This window comes from Poeciliopsis prolifica, unplaced genomic scaffold (genome assembly GCF_027474105.1).
Source record: "Poeciliopsis prolifica strain line A6 unplaced genomic scaffold, Auburn_PproV2 SCAFFOLD023, whole genome shotgun sequence".
NCBI lineage: Eukaryota > Metazoa > Chordata > Actinopteri > Cyprinodontiformes > Poeciliidae > Poeciliopsis > Poeciliopsis prolifica.
Window position 1 is genome coordinate 5,761,033 of NW_026562398.1, and position 24,898 is coordinate 5,785,930.

Consider the following 24,898-nt stretch of genomic DNA (forward strand, 5'->3'; position numbering starts at 1 on the left):
AACTTAATTTTGGTCTAAAATATAAAATATTTATTTAATTTTGGGTTGTGATTACATTAAGGAAATACTCATGCAAGCAAGCAGCTGTATGTGCCTTCTTTGAATATGAATACTCTAAAAAAACCGTAGGGCTGCAGGCAAGTAGGAATATTTGCTTATTTTTTTTAGTATGTCCTAACAGGAGAGGAGGAAAAAGTTGTTGCTATGGTAACACAAAAAAAGAGTGCAAAAGTGATACGGAAGACCTCATTCATAAACCGAAGACCTTGCAAGACAAGACTTTCATTAAAAAAAAAAAAGAAAATCATCCAAAATAGATCAGAATAAAAATGAAGCAAGAAAAAAAAGAGAGAGAGAAACTCAGTTTTTAATATCAAAAATGGAAGATCAGAACTGGACACGCATGGACCGAATGGATCTCATGTGATAGTAAGGGATGCAGCAAAGACACCGCCTTCAGGCCATCAAGCTTCATTAACATGGGGATGCAGTGTGAACCAGCCCGGCCGGCAGCTGCTGGATGAGAGGCGCTGAGAGGGAGCGGCGAAGGGAGGAGGCAGAGAGAGGGAGAGAGGGAGGGAGAGGGGAGCGGGGCTTGTTCACATAATAGCCGGCGGCGGGTGAAGGCGTGGTGAGTGTGTGCGCTCTGCTCGTACCGGATGATGGGCACTGGCAGCGGCTGTACGGCGGCTCTCCTCCCGGTCAAGACCAGCCGTGGACAAAGCTGAACGGAGCGGATCAATATGCCGGAGAGTGTCTGCCTGATCTTCACTTAGAGCGGGATAAATACTCAGCAGGGAGCGTAAAGGTAAGGCGATTCTTGGTGCGTCTGGACACATTTAAAGCGCCTCAAAGAGCTGTGAGGAGACAAAGTATGATCAGTCATTCATGCATGTGATCCGAGGCGAGAGCACCAGTAACAATTACAACTGCATGGGTTTGTCTCTTGCGTTTCCTCGGTGAAACAAGGAGGAGAGTGCTTTTGTTTGACATGTGTTTTAGACATGGGGCTCAGGTGGAGCCCACCCATGTACAGTAACCTACAGTAGCAGTCTCATTGTTCTCCCTGGACTGTGGCCCTTTGGATTGGGCTCCAACAGTGGGACATGCAGCTGATTTTAAGAGATGAAAGTGCTTTTGAAAATTCCTGAATGTGTTTCTGAATAAGAAAAGGGATTTACAAGCTATGGGCTGAATGAGTCATAGCATACAAATTGATACAGGAAGTGCGCCTTGGTGAATATTAAAAATGCTTACTGAATCATCATTTGACCTTTTGCATAACTGCAAATTATGCCTGTTGATGGATTTTCCTTTTTCATCCTGGTACCATCTTGACAAGTGAATGTGATTTTCTATGACTTGCAGCTCAGGCCACTAACTAAATTTTGCCAGGATGTACAACAAATCTAAACCTGTTGTAGCGTCTATCTGCAGGTGGGCCAGTGTATGCACCTCACAAACTGTGATAGAATAGTTCCTTCGTGTTGACCTGACAGCTTTACAACCCTTATTGTATTTCCTTTGGTTTTAATGTGATACACCAACACACACATATGTTTATATAAAATAAGATTATGCATTGCTTTTTTTTTTACTGTAATCTAAATATGATGTGGATTTGTATTTAGCTCCCCTTTCCTCTCATCCCACTTAATAAAATCCAGTGCATGTCTATTCTGTGGATGCCTCAGAGGTTTGTTCGAAAACGCCTTGGGCTGAGTAAGGGTCATGGAGAGTTTCAAACCATCATCTAACAACTATCTTGAAATGAAAAGAGTACGGCACAACTGCAAGCTAAAGCACAGCTGTCCACTTAAACTGACAGGCAGGACAAAGACAGCAAGAATCAGAGAACACGCCAAGAGGCCTATGGTAACTCTGGAGGAGCTGCAGAGATCACCAGTATAGAAAATACCAAAACTAATGGAATGGGAATGCCTCTCTGAAGGGAGATAAACCTAAATATTACACAATAAATAATGCAATAAAGTCGTTTAGATGCTACAAAACACTTGGGGCTGGGGTGAAAGTTTACATTACAACAGGAAAACAACCCTAACCATACAACTGAAGCTTAAATGAAAGAGTATGGATAAAACACATATTTTTGTGTTCGAATTGGTCAATCAAAATTTAGGCCTGAATTCAACTGTAAATCTTTATTATGACTTGAAAATTGCAATATGTACACCCCTTGGATTAAATCAGATGAAACTTGATGTATTCTGCATGAAAGAAGGGATAAAAAATTCAGGCCCTAATTGTGCAAAGCTTATGGAAACATTATCCAAAAGACTTGCAGTTGGGATTATAGATAAGGGTGGTTATACAAAAGCCTGGTCTTTAAATTTTTATTTCAGAAAAAAGTATATACATTTTTGAAATCCTAACAAACTTCATAGGAATTAATTATTTTTCAAGACACTGTGTGGCTAATATTAACCTTCCTCCTACTGTTATCTCTTAGCTAAAGGAAGGTATATTTTAAGCACCAGAAAGAACAAACAGGATTCTTCTGGGGCTCGTGCCTGTGTAACACATGTTAAGCTTGAAACATTCTGCTCTTTCTGTTCACTAGACAGGATGTCCTGTGTCATTTATCACCACAGTTGAATTCTTGTGCATTTCTGCATCAGCTTTTTTTCATATACAATTTATTAACGTGGCCTCAGCCCAACACATATAAACATGCTGATGCTCTTTATCTGTTTGATACTTCTAAGAAATGTCTTAGCACTCAGTTGGAAACTTTCCATCCAGGAATCAAAGCCTTCTGAGACTTGATGAAAAATGAGCTAAAGACAGAGTGGAAGAGATCTATATTTGGATGTGCAAGTAATCTTGTATCCGCATACTTAAGAGTGGGAGCAAATCTAATATATATTATAACATGAAATTCAATAAGAGAGTGTTAAAATGTTAGCAAATTGCAAGGTTAGGCTTGGAAAGTTGTCTTATTTATGAGCAAGTGACTTAAAAATCATTAGTTCATCTGATCCAGCATTTTGCAAAAGGCATCAGAGCCATTTTGATATATACTCTCAGGGAAATAAGCACAATGAATGATTCTGTTTCAGTCTAGTGCAATGTGGCATATTGGTTTTTATGTCCTATTTTCTTCCAACCATTCACATCCTGCCTCAGTGCCATGTCCCTGAGCTCTGCAGAAAGTTACTGCAGTGTTTTGTAATGAAAATCTACAGTCTGTGATTTTATCTTATTTTTTTCCAACTCAGACTTAAATCTGTCAAAATAAGAAAAGCTGTAAAAGTTTCAGTGGTCTTAAAAGTTTCTGTTCTTTGTCTGCTTGCAGTTTTTTGTAAGTATGTCTAATTTATGACAATGAGACTAACAAGAAGATGTATTATTTTAATCGTCAGTTTAGTCTCAATTTTACTATCCCAATTATCAACCCTTTGCAAATCTTCCTCAGCTGTGACATATGAACTCACAATCACCTTCCTGTGTCTGAGTGTTCATTTGTTAACCCTTGAGGCTGCATTCATTCTCCAGTTATTGTTTTGAGCCAATAATATCCGGTTTACTGCCCTCACTGACATGGTCCACTGGCTGTACATACGAGAAGCAGCTTCCACGTTGTTTCCTCTCCCCCTGTGATCCTTCTTCTAGTCTTAACAAAAGGTCAAACTGTGACAGATATGCATTGCAATGAAATTTACAACCGAGTTCATTCCAAAGACCCCTTTTTGTAATTTTAACATAAAGAAATAAAACTGCTACTAATGCCACTGTTGGCTGCGGCCAACAAGGATGCAAACCTCTCTGGGCAAGCCCCTTTACTTACACAGTAACTAAAAATCCACCTGTTTTGCATTCTAGATGGTTTTACAGGATTAGTGTAGAATATCTCATCCTTTGTATATTTTGTTTTTCATGCTTATTTCATTGCAGGTTTGTCCTGAGGTTAAAAAAAAAGCCCATCCAAATATTCTGTTTTAGAAGTTTCATAAACTTAGATTTGTTCTTTTAAGAATCTCTTTTCACCATAGAACAGCATAGATTAGGTTTGACTGTCATTGTGTTGTAGATTCCAACATAGAAATGATCAAATACAAATTCACATTCATTAAAACAGCTACCCTCTATTAGACCATCCTTTTGTTCCATGATCAACAAAACCATGTGATCTACTGAAAGGTCTCAACACAGAATATGATGTTTGAACTGACCCTCAAGTATTAAGCAGGAGGTAGTCAAAATAATCACTTTGAACTTATAATGGTGATATAGGATGGGTGAACTAGTTTGATTTAGTAAAAAGTGAAGAAAGCATCTGGGTAGTTTGAGGGTGGACTAAAGAGCAGACATCTAATGACCTGCCGCTGTTTGTCTGATCTTAGAAATATGTTGATCATCAAGCAAAATCTGATGATTGTAATGACATACTGAACGTGACGTGGGATGCCTTTATTTTAAAACCCTGATTGGATTTGGACAGAATGCATAAATAAGCATTGGGAAATTCCCAGCAGTTGTAAACCACGATACTTTGACTTCTTTCTAGCCTCATGATCTGAATGCTCGCCTTGTGATTTGAAGTGGCAAAATGATCTACACTGAAGGGATCATGACTATGTGTTGATTTAATGAATTACTGAAATAGATAAATAGTTTAACAATTGATGTGTGACATCATTTGCCAGTCTAAATGTGTGTCTGTATTTTCTTAAGAGGGCTTTTGTTCTGCAAAGCACATGGTGGTACAGAATCCCAAAAGACTGGAGATGATCATAAGATACAGAAAACTTGTATTACACAAAGTTTATATTTTTTGGCATTTGACCAATATTTTTTCTTAAAAAACTGTCAAGACAAAAGCAATATTCTTAATGAACTACAAGCATTTTTACTATTTATTCCTATGTCTCAGATAAGCTTACCTATCATTAATTGTGTAAAACAGTAAAAAATATATTTACTAAAGCTTTTTAAATGTACATTATCTGTTTCTATGCATATAGTGCTTTCCTAATCATACTAACCCCTCAGAGTACTTTACTCTAGAACCACATTCATTTAGGCACAGTCTTCCACAAATTCATACATCAATTTGAAGATAGGTAAAAAAAAAAAAAAGCTTTGGGGATAGGTGTCTTGCCCCAGGGCACATCAATGTGGCAGAAGAGGAAGCCAGAATTGAATCCACAACTTGCAGATTTCAATGCAACTGCGACTCCCACTGAATCACATTGTGCCCAATAGTTCTAATTGGGCTAAAATGAGACATGCACCGATCAGCCTTTACAATTATTAGATTCTACCAACCAACAGCACTTTTCTTCTGAGGACCAAAGTACATACAAGATCATTTGTGGCACATTCAATCACATTTTTTTTATGTGATATTAACAAGATCCCAATGGAAAATTAAAATAATCTGCTGGGCATAAAAAGTGAGTATTGTCAGGCTTCATAAAAACACAATAAAAAATATTTAATTTTATATTAGCTTATCTGCTAGTTTTGCTTTGAAGAGCAATCCATTGGTGCGTCACACTCTCGATCTAATGTTTATTTAGCACACTGGTCCACAAACATAAATGAAATACTTCTACAATTATATTAATATTTTTTTGATAAAATTTCTCATTTGCAATACAGTACTGTTATAAGTGTTCCTTTTCAAAACTAAAAAAGTACAAGCATCTAGTGCAATATGTAGAACAAGCTTCGACACTAATAAAATAGAATAAAATATGTATGGCATGACTTTATTCACACAAATCCCACCATTTCCTAGTATGTCAGCTTTTAATTATATAAATCACATTAAGACTTGTACTAGACAGCCTGCATAATATCCTGAGCCTCTTTGTGCTCATAAATTTCCCGGATATCACAAACAGCCAGACGGCTCGTCTTTGAGAGATGACGACACACTGATACCTTTTGACCACTGACAGCATGAGTCATGATGAGACTTGAGATAAGGAGATAAACCAGCTATGAGCTGCATCCTTCAGCTCATAGCTGCCATTTGAGTTTTAGTTCATTAGGATTGTTGCTTTGCTGTTTTTTATATAGTATGTTGTCAAAAAAGAATAATTTAAAAACGTACCTTTTTATGTTATTTAAATTTTTTTGCTACATATATTTCTTGAAACATATTGTTTATTGGAATAGAAAAATGCATTTTAGAGCAATTAGATACAGTGGGATAATCATTACTCTTTAGCAACCAAATGTGATGCATGTAATAAACATAATTACATGTATTATGTATAGAGTAGTTAAAGGTATGTGACCTTCTAAAAGAAACAAACAAAAAACCCAATAGTGCGTATATTCATATATATGCAAACTAGGGGCAAATTAGGGAGAGTACAGTAACATGGCACTATTTAACGGGATGCTTCCATGTTTGATTGAAACAAAGACTAGTGGTGTTATGTAACCCACTGAGACACCACAGCTTCCTCATAACCTAATGTGCCCTTCCCCAGAAATTTAATTTCACATTGCAGAAACATCTGATTGGTCTGCTTAGTATGCTGTGAGGGGATTTACTTGATTAAAATGCCTTTGCAGCTCAGCAAAAAATAGAGTAAGTCAAAGCCTCAGGCTCCTAATGCTTTAAATCTCAACCATTGTTTAGCAATATGTTGCCTGTAGTTTTTCCTCCCTTTACTTGGCTTGTGTGTTTTGGTTGTATAGTCCATCTCCCTCAACCCCTTGTCCAGGTTTATTGACCAGTAGCGATTTTTGATAGAAGTGACTGCTCAGCATTACAAACCCACAAAACCGTTGCTGCGCAATAGCTTCTGTTTTCAGTTGAATCACTCACACACACACATACACACACAAAAGAATACTGCTGGAAACTTAACCCTGAGCAGAGGTTTTGGTGGTCTAACGGCAGCCAACATAGAAACATGTCACACAAGTTCATAGTTAAGACAAAATGAAAGATAATCATCCTTCAGGGAGAGATATTCCAGAAACACGCCTCAAATTTGAATAATTTATTTTAATAAAGTGGACGACCACTAATTACTTTTAGTTGAGTTAATCTATAATATAATTTCTTGATTGTCAATCGTACTGCTATTTCATCAATTTATTTATTACAAAATTTGAGGGAATTTGTCCAATTCATCCACTTTGGATGATTTTTCAGCATTATAGGATTGCTTAATGTATTTAATTTTATTTAATCTTTATATTTAACTAGCTAATTCTCATTTTCAACAACAACTTGGTCAGAAAACATTAAAACATCATACAACAGGCTATCATACAGCAGAAAACAGAAGAATATCATACAACTGACTTGTTTTAAATCAGGAATATACTTACAGTGACGGAAAGGAAAACAATTATAAATTTTTTAGAAAAAAAAACTCAAATTAAAAGAGATACATTTCTTAAAATTATATGTCAACAAAAACTATTAATATTGATAGATTATTATGAATGTAATTTATTATGTCAACAAATCATGGCAACTTCAGCATGTTGCCAGTGTTATTTGAAGAAGCACTCAGTACTGCTGTTTTCCCTGAGGTCTCTTTAGCGAACTTCAGAATCACTATAGACCTTCGGTTAGAGCTCTTTGAAACACTAGGGGTCAGGTAACAAAGGTCAAAAATAATACATATTATCCTACCACACAAACTAAATCCCAAGTCATTAAATCATAGAACTTGTGTTTTGGTATTAACCATTTCACTGGGTGTCACGTCCTGTTTTATGCTGCTTCCAGACTTGATTCACATTTACACACACAAATCTAGAGAAACAACAATCTCTAGATTTGTGTGTGTAGATGTAAATCAAGTCATTAAATGTGCTATTTATTATTGAAATAAATCGCTTATGAATTAAGGCAGTTAATTTCAAAGTAGAGTGCAAAAGGCAATATGTTTGTTAATTACATCAGGCATCTTTAAAAGAGCACATAAGAGCAGGGAGCAGGCTGAGACTTGATATTGGACCTCATCAATAATGCATTAAGTTGGGAAAGCGAGATAAAACAGGCTGCAGTCTGGACATGACATTTAACCAGTGTGACGTATTAAATACTGACAGACGGTGTGCTCAGGAGACAGAGATGCTAAGCCTATTGTTCACCTCAAGGTTGACATTTGCTCCAGAGAAGATTGTGAAATTGGAAGTAGTGAAGTGAGCAAATGCATCAGAACTTAAAATGAGGATCATTTTCAGGTCACCTATGAAACTTGTGTGCCTTGTTCAAGTTTCCACTGAGATTCTTTTACTTCATAAGTTCATATGATTTGCTTCAAAAGAGCCAAACTTGCACCCTTTAGTCAATATTTTCTCTTTTCAAGCTGAAAAAAGAGAAAGTTCATCTGTTACATCTAATTTTTGTAGGAAGAAAAATTAGATGGTAATAAAATTCATCAGTTTTTTCTGGGAAGAAAAATGAGATGTAAAAGCATTATTTTATGCAGTTTATTGGTAAGTTATTTCAAACTTTTTCCCATTTTGTCACACCACAGCATCAAAATGAAATTGATTTTATTGGTATTGCATGTGGTTGATGTACACAAGTAATTTTTATGTTTTAGAAATATTTTCAGAAAGAACATTGTGACAATCTTCCCTTGTTTATGCTGAAGAAAATCATCTCCACAGTCTCCCTGAAGTCCCCATGAGGATGGTGTATACAGGAGGATTACATGTTGTATTTTTGAAAAACAGGTCCTTCTATGTTTTTCTCCTTATTCAGATTACTTTGCATTACTCTATCACATACATCCTAATGATATACTGAGGTTTATAGTTATAACACTACAAACTGAAAGTGGGACTGTAAATCTAAGTACCTAAATCGAAATGCACTCTGCAATCAATTTGGAACCTATTGCAATATATGGCTCGGTTTATTCAGTTTAGCTTTGAATAATATACTTTTCTGTATTGCCATTGGTTTTGTGACAACCTGGAAATGGGACTTCTTTTAGCTATGTTCCTGCCATTCTTTCATAAACAACTGAGTCCATGACTGAGTTGCGTATCTCTGTCACTCCTCCAGAGTTACCATACACCACTCCTTGCCCAACCCTCACTCAGGTTTGGTTGACTACTGTACATTTTAAAATATTACATTTTTGTACAAGTTTGTCCCTGACTTGACTGCTGTGCTATTTAGTCTTCATGACAGCATCATGTTATCCAACAAACCCCTCAGGTCTTTATGGTACAGCTGTAAGTAAACTAAAGTACACACATGTGGACTTCTGGAGGTGTTTATCAGAACTGGAAGTTGATGAGGGATAACAGAGTCAAGGGGGTGATATTAAACTAAAATCACACATTTCTGAGTTTGATTTCTCAAAACATAGAACATATGTACTTCATTTTTCCTTCCCTTTGCAGCTTTGTTGTATTCTTTATGTTGGTTTAAAAATGAACATAAAAAATACATTAACATTTGTTGTGGTAACATAACATAATTAAGAAGACTTGATACTTTATCAAGACACTATAAGATGCTAAATCTGCAAATGCAATATAAACAGCAGTGCAAATTTTTCTGTATCCAGGAGTCTGAATGGGTCGTTGCCTATGACCTGGGGTCAGGTGTGTTTGAATGTGGTGAAGAGCCTCTTCTGCCCGTCACTCCTAAGCAATAACTTTATTCATTCATTTCATTCTGGACTGCCGTGCTTCTCTATCTGATAGCAGTAAGCACTCAGATGATTAATTCTGTGGGCTGTTAAAAATGGAAGCTCCTCGATCTTACCTACTTTATCTAAATCAGCTGAACCCCAAACTGCTTATATAGATGAAGCGATTGTCCTCATTCTAAGTTCCTAAGAGTAATTCCTGCACCCTCTAGTGGTCATTTTATAGTACAGAGCACTGTATTTAACACAGACAGATAACATGACCCCACGGAGATGTAGCCATAACTAAATCCAGATTAACCCAACGTAATCATATACTTGTGACTGTCAGATGAATGCCTGCTTGAAATTAATTGGATTTATTCAATGCACATTTTTAATTTAGATCATAAAATAAAATTTATGACCATGGTAATGGGACAAACTCATTTCAGGGGAACAGTTAACAAAGGGCTGCTTAAATAATTAAATATGATGTCATTCAAAGAATTGACAGGGTGTGTCAAACGTTAAATGAATCAAGACAATTTATTTACTCATTATGGTGGGAAAATAATTTTCTAAAATAACTCCATAATAAAATAAATGATCCATTCCATACAGGTTCAAAAGTATGCATAAAGGCTCAATTATCTACTGCCACTAATATTAGAATAAATATTTCTTAGCAAGTTGTACACAAACCACAGAGCTTTTGGTGGTCTTAAGAAGCTTCTGGAATGAACTTGGCTCAATATTTCAATCACTCCATGCATAAACACTTAAGGTCATTGAAATGTTTGATTTCCTGGAGCAATTTGGCTTTATAAGCATCATCTATGCCTGGAGATCCAACTTTGCACATATTTAAATTTCCAAAATAATGTGTCAATTTTATGACAGTTGTTTTTCAATCAATTAATCCATTCAAAAATACAAAAATAAAAGTAGTGTACTTGTCCTGCTTCAGCAGCTTGTTCACACATTTCAGAACATGTCTTTTACTTTCCTCTGACCTTTACTGCTTGCATTAAGAAGGAATAAACCCTAAACTGTTGGTCAGGAGTCTGGCTCAGACAGTCGTCATTACTGTAGGTCAGCTGTTGCGTTCACATTGTGTAAGCCTTCAGTGCACAGAGCAAAGGCTCGGCTGCTCCTGTTGATTTCCAGGATGGAGCAGTCTTCTTCTCGTTAGCGGTAGCCAGCAGCCAGTCAGTTAGAGGCAGCAGTTTTACGAGCTACATCTATGAACAGACGCTGTTCAAAGGATGAGAGCAAGTAAGGGATGCATCCACACCTGCGCTCTCCCTAAAGAGATCTTTCAGGTACAGTATCTGCTTGGTTCTCTGCTACTGTTAGAAGCTGCAATCAACCTCATTCTGTCAAATTGGGAGGCAGATTTTTTTTTCTTCCCAGGTTTGGGAGTTGTTTTTTAGTTGTTAAACAGGTTAACCTCAATCTGTCACTTTTACAAGGGTGTAACATATTTTCCGGTAAACAGAGAACTTCACATTCTCCAACATGTCAGCCATGCTTTATGATGACTAAAAAAAAAAAGAATTGGATCTTGCACCAAAAAATATTATGTTTTTAATCATGCATAAAGCTGCCAAAGAAAATTGCAAAAAATGCTGACCTTAGTCTAAATCTTGATAAATGTTTTTTTTTTTTTTTTTTTTTTTTTTTTAGCAGAGTCATAGGGTGGCGAAAGACTTTTTGTTTTTTTATTTAATATATCTCATAAGTCCAGTAGGTTAATTCTTGATCACCAACTAGTGAAATTCTTTAATTAAACATACATATTTTTTCTGTATGAATCTGTCTTTATCATATGTTCCTGAACAATGTGTGTTTTCATGTATTGCACCAAATATATCAAATACAGATTAAAATACATTAAAATAAATAGAAGAAGAAAAAAAACTTTACATAGGCTTTTGGTATATTTTACTTTCAGTGCACATGCACTTTGTGCTAATTTATTTTGAATTTCTTAGTTATTCTGTTCTAAAGGAACTTCTGAACGATCTGAAATGTAGCTTCTGAACCAGCCTGAATAATATCTAAATAATCCAGGTTGTTATAGCCCTTAATACCTTTGTTCTGCTATACAAAGACTAAAAGCAAAAACATCAAATCCTTTCCTTTGGTTACCACAGCAATAAATCCTTGGGATAATGGTTTTATTGTTGTTAACACAGCAGTGTTTTAAATAGGATTGCATTATTAACTACTGAGTCAAAAGGATTTTTTTCCCTCTTCAACTCTTGATCAAGGAATCATCAATTTGGACCCGTTTTCTTTTTTGTTTGTTTGTTTATTTTTTCTCTCTCATAACTTGTTTTTGGCTAATTCTGTTCCATTTCCATGTATTGAACCATTGTGCATCAGTTTATCTATGTTGGTAGTAAATGATTTTGATGAATAATATGGAGCACAATTAGGGCATTTAGGATTGCTATTTTTTTTTTCTTTGAAACTGAAAAACATCATAGAGAGTATTTTAGACTATTTTAAATCATTGGGTTCCAGAGTTGACAAAAATGATTCTAGACCATGTATGAATTAACTCTTGGTTGGTAAGAAACATAATGTGGGAGTAGGGAACCACAAAACCAACAATATTTTCAAAATCACAAATCTTCTAAGACCTTTTAGGTGCTTTGCTGCCATGTTGACAGATGCATTATGAACACATAATGACACCATATCCCTATGCTTTGTGATTATGGATTACTTGAAATCTCTCACAAGCCCTCAGCTTTTTCTTCTCTTCCACTGCAGATGACTGACGGTAAACTGTGCCAGGTTCAGCTGCTGGATGACAGAAAGCTCGAGCTGCTGGTTCAGGTATGATATAGATATGAAACCATACTTTGAAAGACTATTATATTTGCACAGTAATTGAGAAAGGTTATTGAGGTCGCAGCTGAGGCACTTGAATTTCTCTTTGACGCACTTTTGCAATATCTTCCCTACTATGTTGATGACTGCTGAGCATTATGGAGTATTTATCATCGAGGTGAAGCAGATTCTTTAGTTGGAGTTAATGAGATGTGCATATAAAACTTAAATCCTTGTGCCATGTTTTGACATTATGAAGTGAATTATCAAATTATTTTAATAATGAGCTAATGTTATCGTAATGGATGTTCATTGAGTAGAACGATGGGTCGTTCTTAGTGGTTTTCCAGTTTTTACTTGCAACTACAACATGGTTAAATTGGGCTTTATGTTGCTTTTACATCCAGCATTCAACTTCAGAAGTACATCAAACGGAACATATACTGGTCCCAAAAACTTCTTCTTATTTCTTAAACCACTTGTGGTACTTCTACAATAGTTTGATGTGTTCATTACATTTAGTTTGATCTCTATCTTTCCATCTCAGCCAAAGCTTCTGTCATATGAGCTCCTTGACTTGGTGTCCTCCCACTTCAACCTCAAAGAGAAGGAATTCTTTGGACTTGCATTTTTTGACGACAAGTATGCAAATTCTAGTCATTTTTTATTTGCAGAGAGAAGTAATAAAATTTGCAGACCTGTTTTTATGTATGTTCCTGTTTGCTCCTTCAGTGGTCAGTGTAAGTGGTTGCAGATGGATCGAAGGGTTCTTGATCATGACTTTTCTAAGAAACCAGGAGCCATTTCCCTGAACTTTCTTGTCAGGTAATAACTCATCTTTTCATATTTGACTCTGTCTCACAGTCAGAGAGCAATACTTTGCTTTATTTTAATGTGAAAAAAAATATTTTATGGTGGACATGTTCTCCCACACCTGATTTTTTTGTGATAGCCACAAAGTTTAACATAATTTGATGGGACTTTATATGTTAGATACCTTGAAACTTTCTGTTGTGTTCTTTGGTTTTTATGATGGTGTTTGTTTAAGGAACAAATTGTACATGTAATCCAGAAGGATTAAAGATACAATTCATTTATTAATTTATGAATTTGGTACTTTCTGAAAACAATTAATTGCATTGTATTTAGCTTAGGAGCATCAGAATAAAAAGGGTGAATCTACATACAGAAAACTACAGTATGCATTATTTTGATTCCTATTTAAGTTTTTCTTTGTGTTGATTCTTTACATAAAATCCCAAGAAAATACCTTGAGGTTTTTGGATCTAATTTCAAGTTGAGTGAATACCTCTACAAGGCAAAATTTGATGAGAAAAGTATTAACTTAAAAAGGACGCACTGTCAGCAACTCTAACTTATCCCTCCTTTTGTTTTGGGTAGGTTTTATTTAGAAAACATAACGCAGCTAAAGGACATCATAACGGTGGAGTTATTCTATCTGAATGCAAAATCAGCCGTCTACAACGTAAGTGGTTTTCTTATATGTGTTTTCTGGGAATTAAAAGCACAAAAAAATCATTCGATGCAGATGTTTTTGCAGCAGCTGCGGGATGATTCACTGTCTCAGAACCCTGCACCTCAGCCCAGCAGACAGTAATGACTGCAGGGCACAATTTTCTCACTCTGCCGGCTGGAATGGAAAGTGCACAATGTCTGTGAAAGCAGAATAACACAAGGCAGAGGTTGCAGTGGGGGAACACAGGGAATGATCTATGTTTGGATCAGCAGAGCTTTCTCTCTGCTAATCAACATTTCCTGCATGTATTTCTCAGTCTTTTTTCCTTTTATATTTCTCAGGGGATGATTGAAGTAGAAACTGAGAATGTCTTTAGATTGGCTGCAAACGCATTGCAGGTTGGTGCTATTAGTATAACCCTATTCATATGATAATTGGTGTATGTAAAGGATATTATCTAATACAAGGTGCTTTTTTTCTCACCAGGAGGCTAAAGGAGACTATACAAGGTAAGAACACATGTTGTGTAGGAGTATTTAAGAGCAGCTGGAGGAGTTAATAGTGAGCTTTCAGGGAACATCATTCAATAGGTCACTTGTTTCACCAGTGCAGACAACAAAAATCAATAGCGGTACTCTGTGAGGCTCACCACAGAGTGCTGCGAAGCTTGCACTAGACAGCTAATGAATCTCACAATGCTGCGATGATGCCAAGGATTGCAGAGCAGAATCACCTTTCGGAAGCACACAGCTGCTATTAGCGTTGTTTAAAAAATGCACAACGCACACTGTGTTCAGAAATAATGCAGGTCTTTGTGGATGTTGCCACCTGGTCATAACCAGGTGGCACAAAATAGATTATATTGTAATTGTTTTGCTGATTCTTTTTCCTGTTCTAACCAGAAATTAGTAGATATTGGGATTATTTTCTACTTGAAGCCTTAGCATTAGTTCCACAAATCCTGAACTCTCCTGGCTAGAAAGAAGCTGTTTAAGGCAAAGCTCCAAAACTCCCCCAATATAAAAGGCATGTAACTAACGAGTCCTACAGAGATTTTTTCATTTTCAACAAGAATATCTGTAAGAGCAACTTTATAGTTACTTTTCTTTCCTACTAAAAAGACAAATGTATACAAATGCATACATTTTCTTTGCTATCCAACTTCCATATCTATTACAACTGTTTGTTTTTTTGGTTTTTCTGTTTCAGTGATGAAAACACCCGGGCTGATTTGAAGAAGCTGCCAACTCTCCCCACCAAAGTCCTCAAGGAACATCCGTCTCTTGCATTCTGGTAATCTTTGAATGAAATATTTCTAGAAATATGGGAAAACCTGGAGACCTGGGTAATTCTGTTTGTAAAAACCTCATAGTTTAATTTGAGTTTAAATTTGATAAAAACATGGACATAGCTTTTCATTCAATAAAATGATGTACAAATGACTTCATTTAATTATGTTATTCAATTACTACCTATGTTATTTGTTTATTTGTTTATCTTTGGGGGATTTTTTAAATTTTTTATGTTTGTCTTTGTAGAGTATGTCATTCTTATTGTTAATTGTGCTCTACAGCAAACTTCTCTTACCTAACTTTGTTTATCTTGTGTTCTTCATGCAGTGAGGATCGAGTTATTGAATATTATAAGCAGCTGAAAGGTGTCTCTAGGGGACAGGCTATTGTACAGTAAGTATCAAATAAAATTATGCATTACCTTAATCTTTTTTTTCTAACTCAAGATTTTCACAACAGCAAACCTACCAAGACATTGAACCTAGATTAAAGGCCTCACTGTTTGCTAGCATCATCATGATTTGAGGCTGATTTTCTTCACAGAGGACAGAAAAGCTAACCAGAGTTGATACTCAGTTGAAACATGTGTTAAGTCCTGAATCTGGGGGAATACCAGCACGTTTTGTCCACATATATCTCCATCTAACATACTTGAGCTTCTGCTACTTTGGGAGTAGAAATGTCAAAAACTGTTCAGGACTGACAAATAAATGCCCAAAAACACAATAAATAAATAACAAATTAAATAATAGAATTAAAGCACACCACACTTTGGTGTTTTATTTGTAAAGAATTTTGAAAAATCATAAATAACTTTACTTCAAGTTCATATTCATACACTATTTTCTGTCAGACATAAACTCCCCATAAAATACATTAAGGTTTATGGTGACATCTAAAACATACTGGCTCGTGCTTTCAATTTTCTTTTAGGTATTTAACACTGGTGGAGTCATTGCCAACATATGGAGTTCATTATTATGAGGTTAAGGTAGGTCCTCTTATGTGACTCATTGAAAATGACAGCTGTTACGCCTTGAGGCAAGTTAGCCATATAACCTGCACTTTTTTCTGACAGGATAAACAAGGGATCCCTTGGTGGCTGGGAATCAGCTATAAAGGCATTGGGCAGTATGATCTACAGGACAAATTAAAACCTCGAAAGGTAAAAAGGCACAGGAGATTACCGGTGGAAATGTCTGTTCTGTTTCTTCTGCCACACGCACGAATCTGGGTGTGATGACTGCAAAAAGCACGGGTTAAGACTGCCGCTGTTGCAAAACAGTGCAGTGATTCACCAGCTTTAAGTCATGCATCGTGTCTTTCAGTTCCGTGAAATCTTGGCTTGAAATGTAGCAGACGGCTCCAGACTTGAAGCAAAATCTCATTCTAAAAGAATCTGTCGGCTCGTTTTATTAAGGCTCGTGAGTTTTAAAAAGGGCTTGGAGAATCAGACAGACAAAAAGAACTTGATTTTCTTGTTTCATTAGAATTGTCTTTGTTCGTGATTAGATGGTAGAAACACCCGCGTGAGTGATCCATCAGCTCACTTACGTTTCATGAACTAATTATCACTGCATTGTCTTCCTCTTAAAGCTCTGCTGCCCTGGGTGAAGCAATCAATCTGTGGCTGGCGCATCCCAAACGTTGTGCAAGAAGTCAGCTGAATAGCAGGCTTTAGAAAAGCAGAATAGGGAGTGAGGCAGTGATGTTGAAGGGAAAAGGGGGCTGGACTTAGGGCGTTTATTATGAATCTTCAGAGAATACCTGAAAAGACAAGTCAGGAGTTGACAGAAGCCAGAGTGAAGTATGTGCTCAAGCTGACAGCAAAAGAAAGGAGATTTTAAACTTTTCTGAGGATTTACTCTGAACATTTGTTGTACTGGTAAGACTGGAAATCACTCTTCTTTGTTTGGTCAGCATAGGAGTAAATTCTGCACATATTTTGTCTTTGAAAGTAGATTGACTTGTTAGTAGTCTTCAAAGTATTCTTTAAGCAAAATTGAGAGTAGTGTAATAAACTGCAAAGGCTTTTCTATCTAAAAATCTCATTTAGATCTAAGCGAGACGCGCAGTGAGTCAGTGACCCTAATAGATTGTTCATATTTGGCTGCTGACAGGCAGCACCTGGATAACAGGGGGAGTTTACGTGATGAGCCATGGAAAGTGGTTATGTTGGCCATGAATCTTCATGTAATGTCCCCTTGTGGCGTTCGTCTCACTCAAACACCTGCGTTAATGCAGACTTGGCAGCTCAGACTGTAATGACAGCTCATGATAAAGTCTGGCTTCTTCTAATGACTGAGGGTGAAAAAAGCCAAGCAACAAAGACACCTGAACTCAACTTTTTTGTAAAAGTTTATGAAAACTGAGTCAATTTAGTTGTGTTTTTTTAGTTCGTTTTTTTTAGATTCAGTCATTTATAACATCAGTGGACAAAACTCAAACTATTATGCTGAACTTTATATCCAGAATATTATTTTCGATAGTGAAATTTACACACATATTATTTGTTTGTACCTACAGCTCTACCAGTGGAAACAGCTGGAAAACTTGTACTTCCGAGAGAAAAAGTTTGCAGTAGAAGTTAATGATCCACACAGGTGAGCAGAATCTTCTGTTTGTTCATGTTGATAAGGCATTATATTGTTCACACTTTTGTTTCACTTCTGACTCATCCATATTTTCAGCATCTGTCCAGACAAATGATCAATGCGCTGGCAATTTTTTATTAGAATTACCAACAAACTTGTCTTAGATTTTTTATATTTTTTATATCTTATTTAAGGAGAACAGTAACAAAACGCACCTTTGGCCAGACAGGCCTACTCATCCACACGTGGTATGCCAGCCATTCTTTAATCAAGACCATTTGGGTAATGGCCATTAGCCAACATCAGTTCTACTTGGACAGAAAGCAAAGCAAAGTAAGAAGATGCAATGAGATCATTTTTAAAAGAAAGCAATTATGTTGTTAAGCTTTTGTAATTTTAATTGCCTTTTTCATTTTTAAAAGGCAAAACTAGGACCAGCCAGAACTTTAGAGGAACTTGCCATGGAGATTACTGAACATGGAGGAGCCAAGATGAACAGACTAGGAGATGTAGGCCTGAAAAATAACTGTATAACAGCCAGCAATGGGAGCCTGGGGTCTACAGGTTGGTGTTATTAGATCTTATATTTCAGTAGAATTCAAAATTGTATATGTGGTTTACATGACCTCATTATTGACAGTTCAAAATGTATATTAAATTCCTGCCAATGACAAGTATATAAAAATTTGTTCTGAGTAGTTTGACAATTAAAGGACGAAGATGATTTTTAAAAATGTATCAGTTAAACATCACTAAGACAAGTGTAACAGATACAGTTATGTGTCAGATATAGCATTGTTATAATTTTGCATCTGTAGGTTCGGCAGACTCTGAAATGAGCGAAGAACAGAAGAAAGAAAAACTCTCTGAGCTGAGGAAAAAAGAACAAGAAATCCAAGACATTTTGGCCAAGAAAACAAAAGAGCTTAAGAAGATTTGCCTCAGAGAGGCGGTGAGAAATCCTTTTTGTATTACAGCATTTCAGCATTCATAGAGTGAAAGTTTTTTTCTGCTTAGTTCCTTTTATTAAACCTTTGTTGCTGTGCAGGTCTAAAGTTGATTGCCTCTGTTTTCTACTTGCACTTTATTAAAGTATAAAACCCCATCTTGTCTTTCGTCAGGAACTAACAGGAAAGCTGCCAAAAGAATATCCCCTCTCCTCAGGCGAAAGACCACCGCAGGTCAGGCGGCGTGTGGGCACTGCTTTCAAGTTGGATGACCTTTTCCCCTACAATGAGGTCTGTATTTGACCAGGACACTTTAAACACAATGAAACTCATGTTTAATTTTTTGTGCCAAATTTAAATCCACTTTAAATGGTTTGGTAGATGTCATATATATGTTTGAATTGAAATTATACAAATGCATGTATGTTTTCATGAAGGTATTTTCAATAGCAAAATATGGAAAATCTGAGCCACATGCTCCATTATGTCACAAATTTCTTGACTAAGCATTATTACAGTGATTTTTAAAAGCTATCATGGATCCCAGTCAGGTGCAGAGTAAAGCCATGGATATGTTTGGAGTAGCTTAGGATATCATAAGACAATATCCTAAGCTTGAAGATTACAGAGCGCTATTCAGTTCAGACAACTATTAATTATTCACCTCACAAATCTGGCCTTTATTGAAAGGTGGCAAGAAGAAAGCCACGACTAAAAGAGAGCAACAAACTAGCACTGTGCTTCACCCTCAACAAACATTTCTCATTGCTGTGAGGATTTTGGTTGTGTTGTTTGCTATGTAAAATCCCAATAAAGTAGATTGAAGTTTGTGGTTGTACTTTAATTAAATGTGAAAAAGCTGCAGGTTTTGAATATTGAATACTTTTGCGAGACACTGAATCACGTTTGACTACTTTCTTAGTTAAGTTTCGATGACAAAAACTATCTGAAGTTTATCTAAAAATCATTTAGGATCTCACATAAAAGCTTCTAGTTAATGGATAACATGAAATTAATCTTTTCTTTGTGTTTTAATTGAAACTTTTGCAGGATCCTTTCTTGAGAAATCTTGAGAGCAGATTTGCCCTCCAACGGAAGATCGTCGAGGCAGCTAAGAAGCTGGCTAATGAACCTGAGCTGTGCAAAACGGTCAAGAAGAAGAGGAGGAGAAACTGCTTGGATGCTATGCACAAACTGCAGCAGATCGAGGATGAGATGAACCAGTACAGGATAAAGAAGGGGAAAAAGCCCACTCAGCGGGCCTCAGTGATCATTGCAGGTAGGATGTAGGTTGATAATAAATGCTGTAGTGCATCAGTTTGGCAAATTTGGAAAGTATGTAAAGTTGTTTTTCTGTCTTCTTAGATGAGCTCACCCGCTCCAATTGCAGTTCCCTATCTAGTCTCCCACTGGATGATGGTAAGTGATTTGTAAGATTCTCTTTTGTTACATTTTCTGGATTTACTAAATGGGAAATACAAATATGTTTTTCTTACTTGAATCAAATTCTGTACATTTTTAGACTGTGTGGAAACTCTGTACTGATGTCAACATTGTAATATTTTACTTTGCGTATATAGATGACTCTGATGGTGCAGGTCAGAGGCCGCGCTCCCGGTCAGTTCAAGGTTCCCCTCAGCTCAGCCCGTTGCGATCACTGGGAACAGAATATGATGTGGAGAGACAGGGATCTCCTGCAGGAAACAATCACAAAAGCCATACCAGGTGAGTACAAGTATATTGTTCGAGGTTTTTTTTCTGTTTGTGTAGGTTAAGCTTAGGAAGTTTCACAAGTTCTTGCTTTAATAAGTGCTTACATGTTGGTGTTGAGTCAAGGATTTAAATGTTGCAGGGTTTCGAATATTCAATGTGTTATGTTTGCAGCCCCAATCCTTTCTCATACCTCATACCCTCCTTTTTTAATACTGAAACTTTTTAGATTAGGTTTTGATGGCTTGGAGGCTCCCCATTCCTACCAGAATCAAAGAGAGGTGTCCTCTACCAACAGCAGTCCTTATAAAACGCTTCCTAGGCCTCCCAGAGATCCACGCAGCATGCCTCCCACCCCAGTTATGACCCGTAACGCCTACAGCAGCAGCCAGCTCAGGTCTGGTCTTTGATGCAGTGCATGTATCATTTCTCCCAGAAATAACTCCCTCCAACTTTTATCAATCCTTCTCTCCCAACTCTTGACCTTTAACTAAAATTCTCATAACTTTTATTCCTTCCTTCTCTGAATCAATAAATATTTTTATGCTGTAGGACTCATATTAAAAACGATCTTCTATCTCCAGGTCAGAGGGGTCTCCTCATTGTTTCAGACATCGCAGTGGAAGTCTGGAGTCTCAGCCACGTCTGAGAAAAGACACAGATACTGAGAAGCCTGTCTTTATCCTGTCACCATCGCATCGCAGTAACAGCACAGAGGTGCTAGAAGATTGCTCCTCCTACACTAGCCAATCCAGTCTTGACTACTGTGGTGCAGCTAACTCCCACTACAGTACACTGGACTCCCGTGCCTCGACAATGCACCGTCTGCACAGGAAAGTGGAAGTGTATGGTAACACCGGAAGCATGCCCAACTTGGTCCAGCACCATTCTAGCTGTAATTATCAATGTGAGACCTCATCACACTATGCACCTAGTGCCTATTATGTTGCCAGTTACACCTGTCAGGACATGGAGCCTTATGCTAACGGTGCTTATGTATATGAGAATGAAGTTGAAGGCCACTACAACGTCAACCCCTCCTACCAGATGAACGGCTATCATGGGCATGACAGGTTCAGGCATTACAGCAGTGACGGAGCTGACAGTCTTTCACAGAATCCTTACGCAACGGTCAGACCGCCACGGAGCAGAGAGGGTCCCAGAAACGAACTGCTCGCTAAAAACATGCAGAAGGCCTTGGTGGCCGAACATCTGAGAGGATGGTACCACCGGAGCAAAGGTCACCGTGAGGGCGGGAGAGGGCTGATGGTTGGATATGACTTTGACAGCGGCTCGCAGCACAGCCTGGGCTACCAAACCATGCCAGCAGCCTTTAGCCATTCCAGCAGAACTACTTCTTTTTCCTCAGGTATTTTTTTTTTTTTTTTTTTGGTGTGTGCCAGCATCGGGGCCTAAACTAGTTATTCTAGTTCTGTCAGGAGAAAACTATTGTGAAGAGCTTGAAGAAGAATAGTCAAATGATTAGAAGTTACATAATTTAAAATGCAACCAAGTATTAAGAAAATATTTGCAAACTTTTGAATTTGGAAACATGTTTAAAACATAAATATTCTGACATTTTAATTTCAAAATGCCCATATTAAGATGACCAAGCTTTTTTTCATGGCTATCTATTTTTAAAAAAGTGATTTAGTCACAGGTTAACTTTGAAAATGAATATTTGTTTCCTCATGGAACAATGGCATTTCCCAAAAAATGGTAATAAGGACGTCATATACCCTATTGGCTCTTACACACTTTGGCTGATACAACTCAAAAGGTAATTTGTAATTTTGTCTTACATACAAATTGTACTTGTGTGTATATACGTAGGTTTTCATGTAATAGAACCGTTTCCACGAGCCATGGATAGATCTAGATGAGACAAATTATCAGGCCCTGATTAGTGAGTCTCAAGAGTTATGTTTGGATTTTATAGCTACATAAACATTTGAAACACAAATGAAATAACTTTTATATTTCAAAGTATGTATAGAAATTCTAGATGATGTTGCAAAGTTATTTTCATGCATGTCCTATTAATGATAGAAACGTAAAGGAATAGCACTGAAAAAAAACCTTCTGCTCTCAGTACATCTAGTATTGTCCTTTTAGTACTAGTAGTAGCAGCTATTTCAGCTGGCAGTATGGAGCAGACACCATAGCTATTGTCTTTTTTTCTGACGGGACATTCTGCTCCTAGAAACAGTAATTACTAGTGGGTAAAGCTGCAACATCACCTGAGTGTTTTTGCTTTGTAACTGTTTTTTAGTGTCCTCAGCGGAGAGCACAGGAAACTGGCGCAATCAGCTGGCCGTTGGCCTGACAGAGTTTGATACACCTCATGTATCCCAGTACTCTCCCGCTGGAGCTCAAGCATCTCTGTACAATCGCAGTCCCACACACAGAAGGTAAGTGCTGCACTTAAGGTAGCTGTGACCACAAACTGCTAAGGCGATAGATATACTTGCAGTATAAAATATCATGCTTTGACTGTATTCTGCTGGGTTATTCGCCAGCTATTCAGATAAATTGTGCTCACAGGGTTTGTTGTCTGCTTCTCTTCCTGCCTTCTTTTACCCCTGGACTCAAAATTAATTCCCGAATGTGAAGATTTTCTCCTGAGAACAAAGAGTCTGAAACAAAGCCCAAAAAATCTGAGTCAGTAGATGTGGTTAGTGCTGATGCCACTAGTGCAGATGAACCATCAGACAACCAATCTACCACTTAAGGGTGAGACGGATAATGTTGGTAGTCATCGCCATTTTGACGTCAGGACGCCATTCACCTGTCTTCCCCCAAAATCATACTTTCATATCACGGTGTGCCATATTTATTTTTTTCCCCCATCAAGCTCTGAGTTTTAGCTTCCCTCAAAATGTAACTATTATTAAGTTAGTAATTCCTCAGATGTTTAATTAGAAAAAAAACTTCCAATTTCCTATCCTTTATGACAAATTAAACTTGCCTTAAGTCACATTCACTTCAGAATTGCTTGACCTAAATTAATGCTGTTAAATGGTAATGTCAACGCAGTAGATGACCCATCTCACTCTGAGCAAAAATGCATTTTTTCTTTCATTTGTAACATTCCAGTAATATTATACATGTTCACTTCATGGATTCTGTTGTAAATTTTATTTCATACATCCATCTCTATGTTTTCTCTAAAATGTAGTCTATATATTTCTTGACTATAGATGTCAAAACAACTATAACTTTCACATCTTATTTTGTTACTGCACACACAGATTTCACTTTGATGGGAGCTACATGGGCATCCACTGAAGAGGACCAAAATGAACCCAGCAGCACATGGAGAAAATGGAGCTGAAAACAGGCTTCTCTGATGCCACCAATGCAGTCTTTGGTGATAAACAGTTCTCAACATTTTGTGCATAAAGGTGCACACTGACCTCAAGTTAAAGACAGCTCTGAACACAGTGATGACACTCTTGAATGGCTTTCCCATGTGCCTTGGATTGGATGAATTGTACAGGCAGATGAGAATGTGTCAAGATGTTGCACAACTACACTGGATTCAAAATTAAATGTGTATTAATGACAAAAGTAGCGACAGGTATTTTAATGAGAGCAAGCTACTGCCTTATACAAAACAGTAGTTTATAGAATTGAAACAATCATCATCTTCATCTCATGATACAAAAGTAGTCTAAATAAAAACAAAGCTTGAATATGTTCAAGGATGTGATCTGACAAGAAGTGATTTTATCATTGAATTAGACTTCATTTTTTTACATGCTGATGTATCATTTCAATATTGTTTAGAAAGCCATTTGTCTTGTTGGTGCAGTAAGTGTTTAAAAATGCATGGTGAGGACATTTTTGGGTTTGAAAAAAAAAAATAATAATAACACTGCCATTAAAAAACAAAACTTTTCTCATGTTTGTTTTATCACGGTTTTGTACAGTGAGTGTCTAGTTTAACCTTGTTAGATATTGTCATAAAATATTTTTCATTTGGAGGCAAATCAATAAATGTGTGACACATACATGGGTGTAGCCACTTTTTTATACATGAGCAACTAGTGAAGAACAAGTTTAGCCTCTGGTATTGAGTCACCAAGGCCTTAAGGAATAATTGTACATTTTGCTTCTACTTGCAAAAAACATAATGGCATTAAAGCTGATGTTCTATGTTTTGTTCAGTTTTTTTCAAAAACAAAACCAAATGGACAAATTTATAAAACATGAACATATTTCAAGAATTTGTAAAAGGTCTCAGTTAAATTAAATTCAAGAACAAAATATGTTTTTAATAGAATTGAATTGAACTGAAATGAATTTTTAAATAATTATTAATTTTCCTGAGCTGGTTTCCCCAGAATCAACTTTCTTTGTTTATTATGTTCAACTTAACTTTATTTGTTTTGCACTCTTCAAACACAAGCAATCTGAAAAATCCCGAACAACTCAAGCT

General features: G+C 36.8%; 1 protein-coding gene across 3 annotated transcripts; it reads left to right on the plus strand.

Annotated features, from left to right (window-relative positions):
- The first annotated feature begins 611 nt into the window (after positions 1 to 611).
- On the plus strand, positions 612 to 24,470 carry frmd4bb (FERM domain containing 4Bb). Of its 3 annotated transcripts, none has more exons than XM_055046379.1 (24): positions 612 to 808; positions 12,378 to 12,443; positions 12,985 to 13,079; positions 13,170 to 13,262; positions 13,839 to 13,923; positions 14,256 to 14,312; positions 14,401 to 14,423; positions 15,124 to 15,207; positions 15,534 to 15,599; positions 16,140 to 16,197; positions 16,285 to 16,371; positions 17,733 to 17,809; positions 17,995 to 18,133; positions 18,223 to 18,364; positions 18,619 to 18,752; positions 18,922 to 19,038; positions 19,798 to 20,026; positions 20,113 to 20,166; positions 20,328 to 20,472; positions 20,687 to 20,854; positions 21,042 to 21,826; positions 22,730 to 22,868; positions 23,071 to 23,190; positions 23,709 to 24,470. In XM_055046379.1, exons 2-23 carry the CDS (start codon positions 12,378 to 12,380, stop codon positions 23,186 to 23,188), a joined length of 2,961 nt encoding a protein of 986 aa, XP_054902354.1. In that variant the 5' UTR covers positions 612 to 808; the 3' UTR covers positions 23,189 to 23,190; positions 23,709 to 24,470. The 3 variants fall into 3 exon arrangements, with proteins under 3 accessions (XP_054902354.1, XP_054902353.1, XP_054902355.1); XM_055046378.1 differs by lacking the exon at positions 612 to 808 and adding an exon at positions 10,735 to 10,918; XM_055046380.1 differs by lacking the exons at positions 612 to 808; positions 23,071 to 23,190 and adding an exon at positions 10,736 to 10,918.
- The last annotated feature ends 428 nt before the right edge of the window (positions 24,471 to 24,898 follow it).

What these genes read in the sequence shown, in the direction of transcription:
- frmd4bb (XM_055046378.1), top strand. Translation starts at nt 10,862, where the DNA reads ATGAGAGCAAGTAAGGGATGCATCCACACCTGCGCTCTCCCTAAAGAG. An exon ending in AGGGGACAGGCTATTGTACA is followed by an intron (nt 15,600 to 16,139) that starts GTAAGTATCAAA and finishes ATTTTCTTTTAG; the next exon opens with GTATTTAACACTGGTGGAGT. An exon ending in GAAGTTAATGATCCACACAG is followed by an intron (nt 17,810 to 17,994) that starts GTGAGCAGAATC and finishes ATCTTATTTAAG; the next exon opens with GAGAACAGTAACAAAACGCA.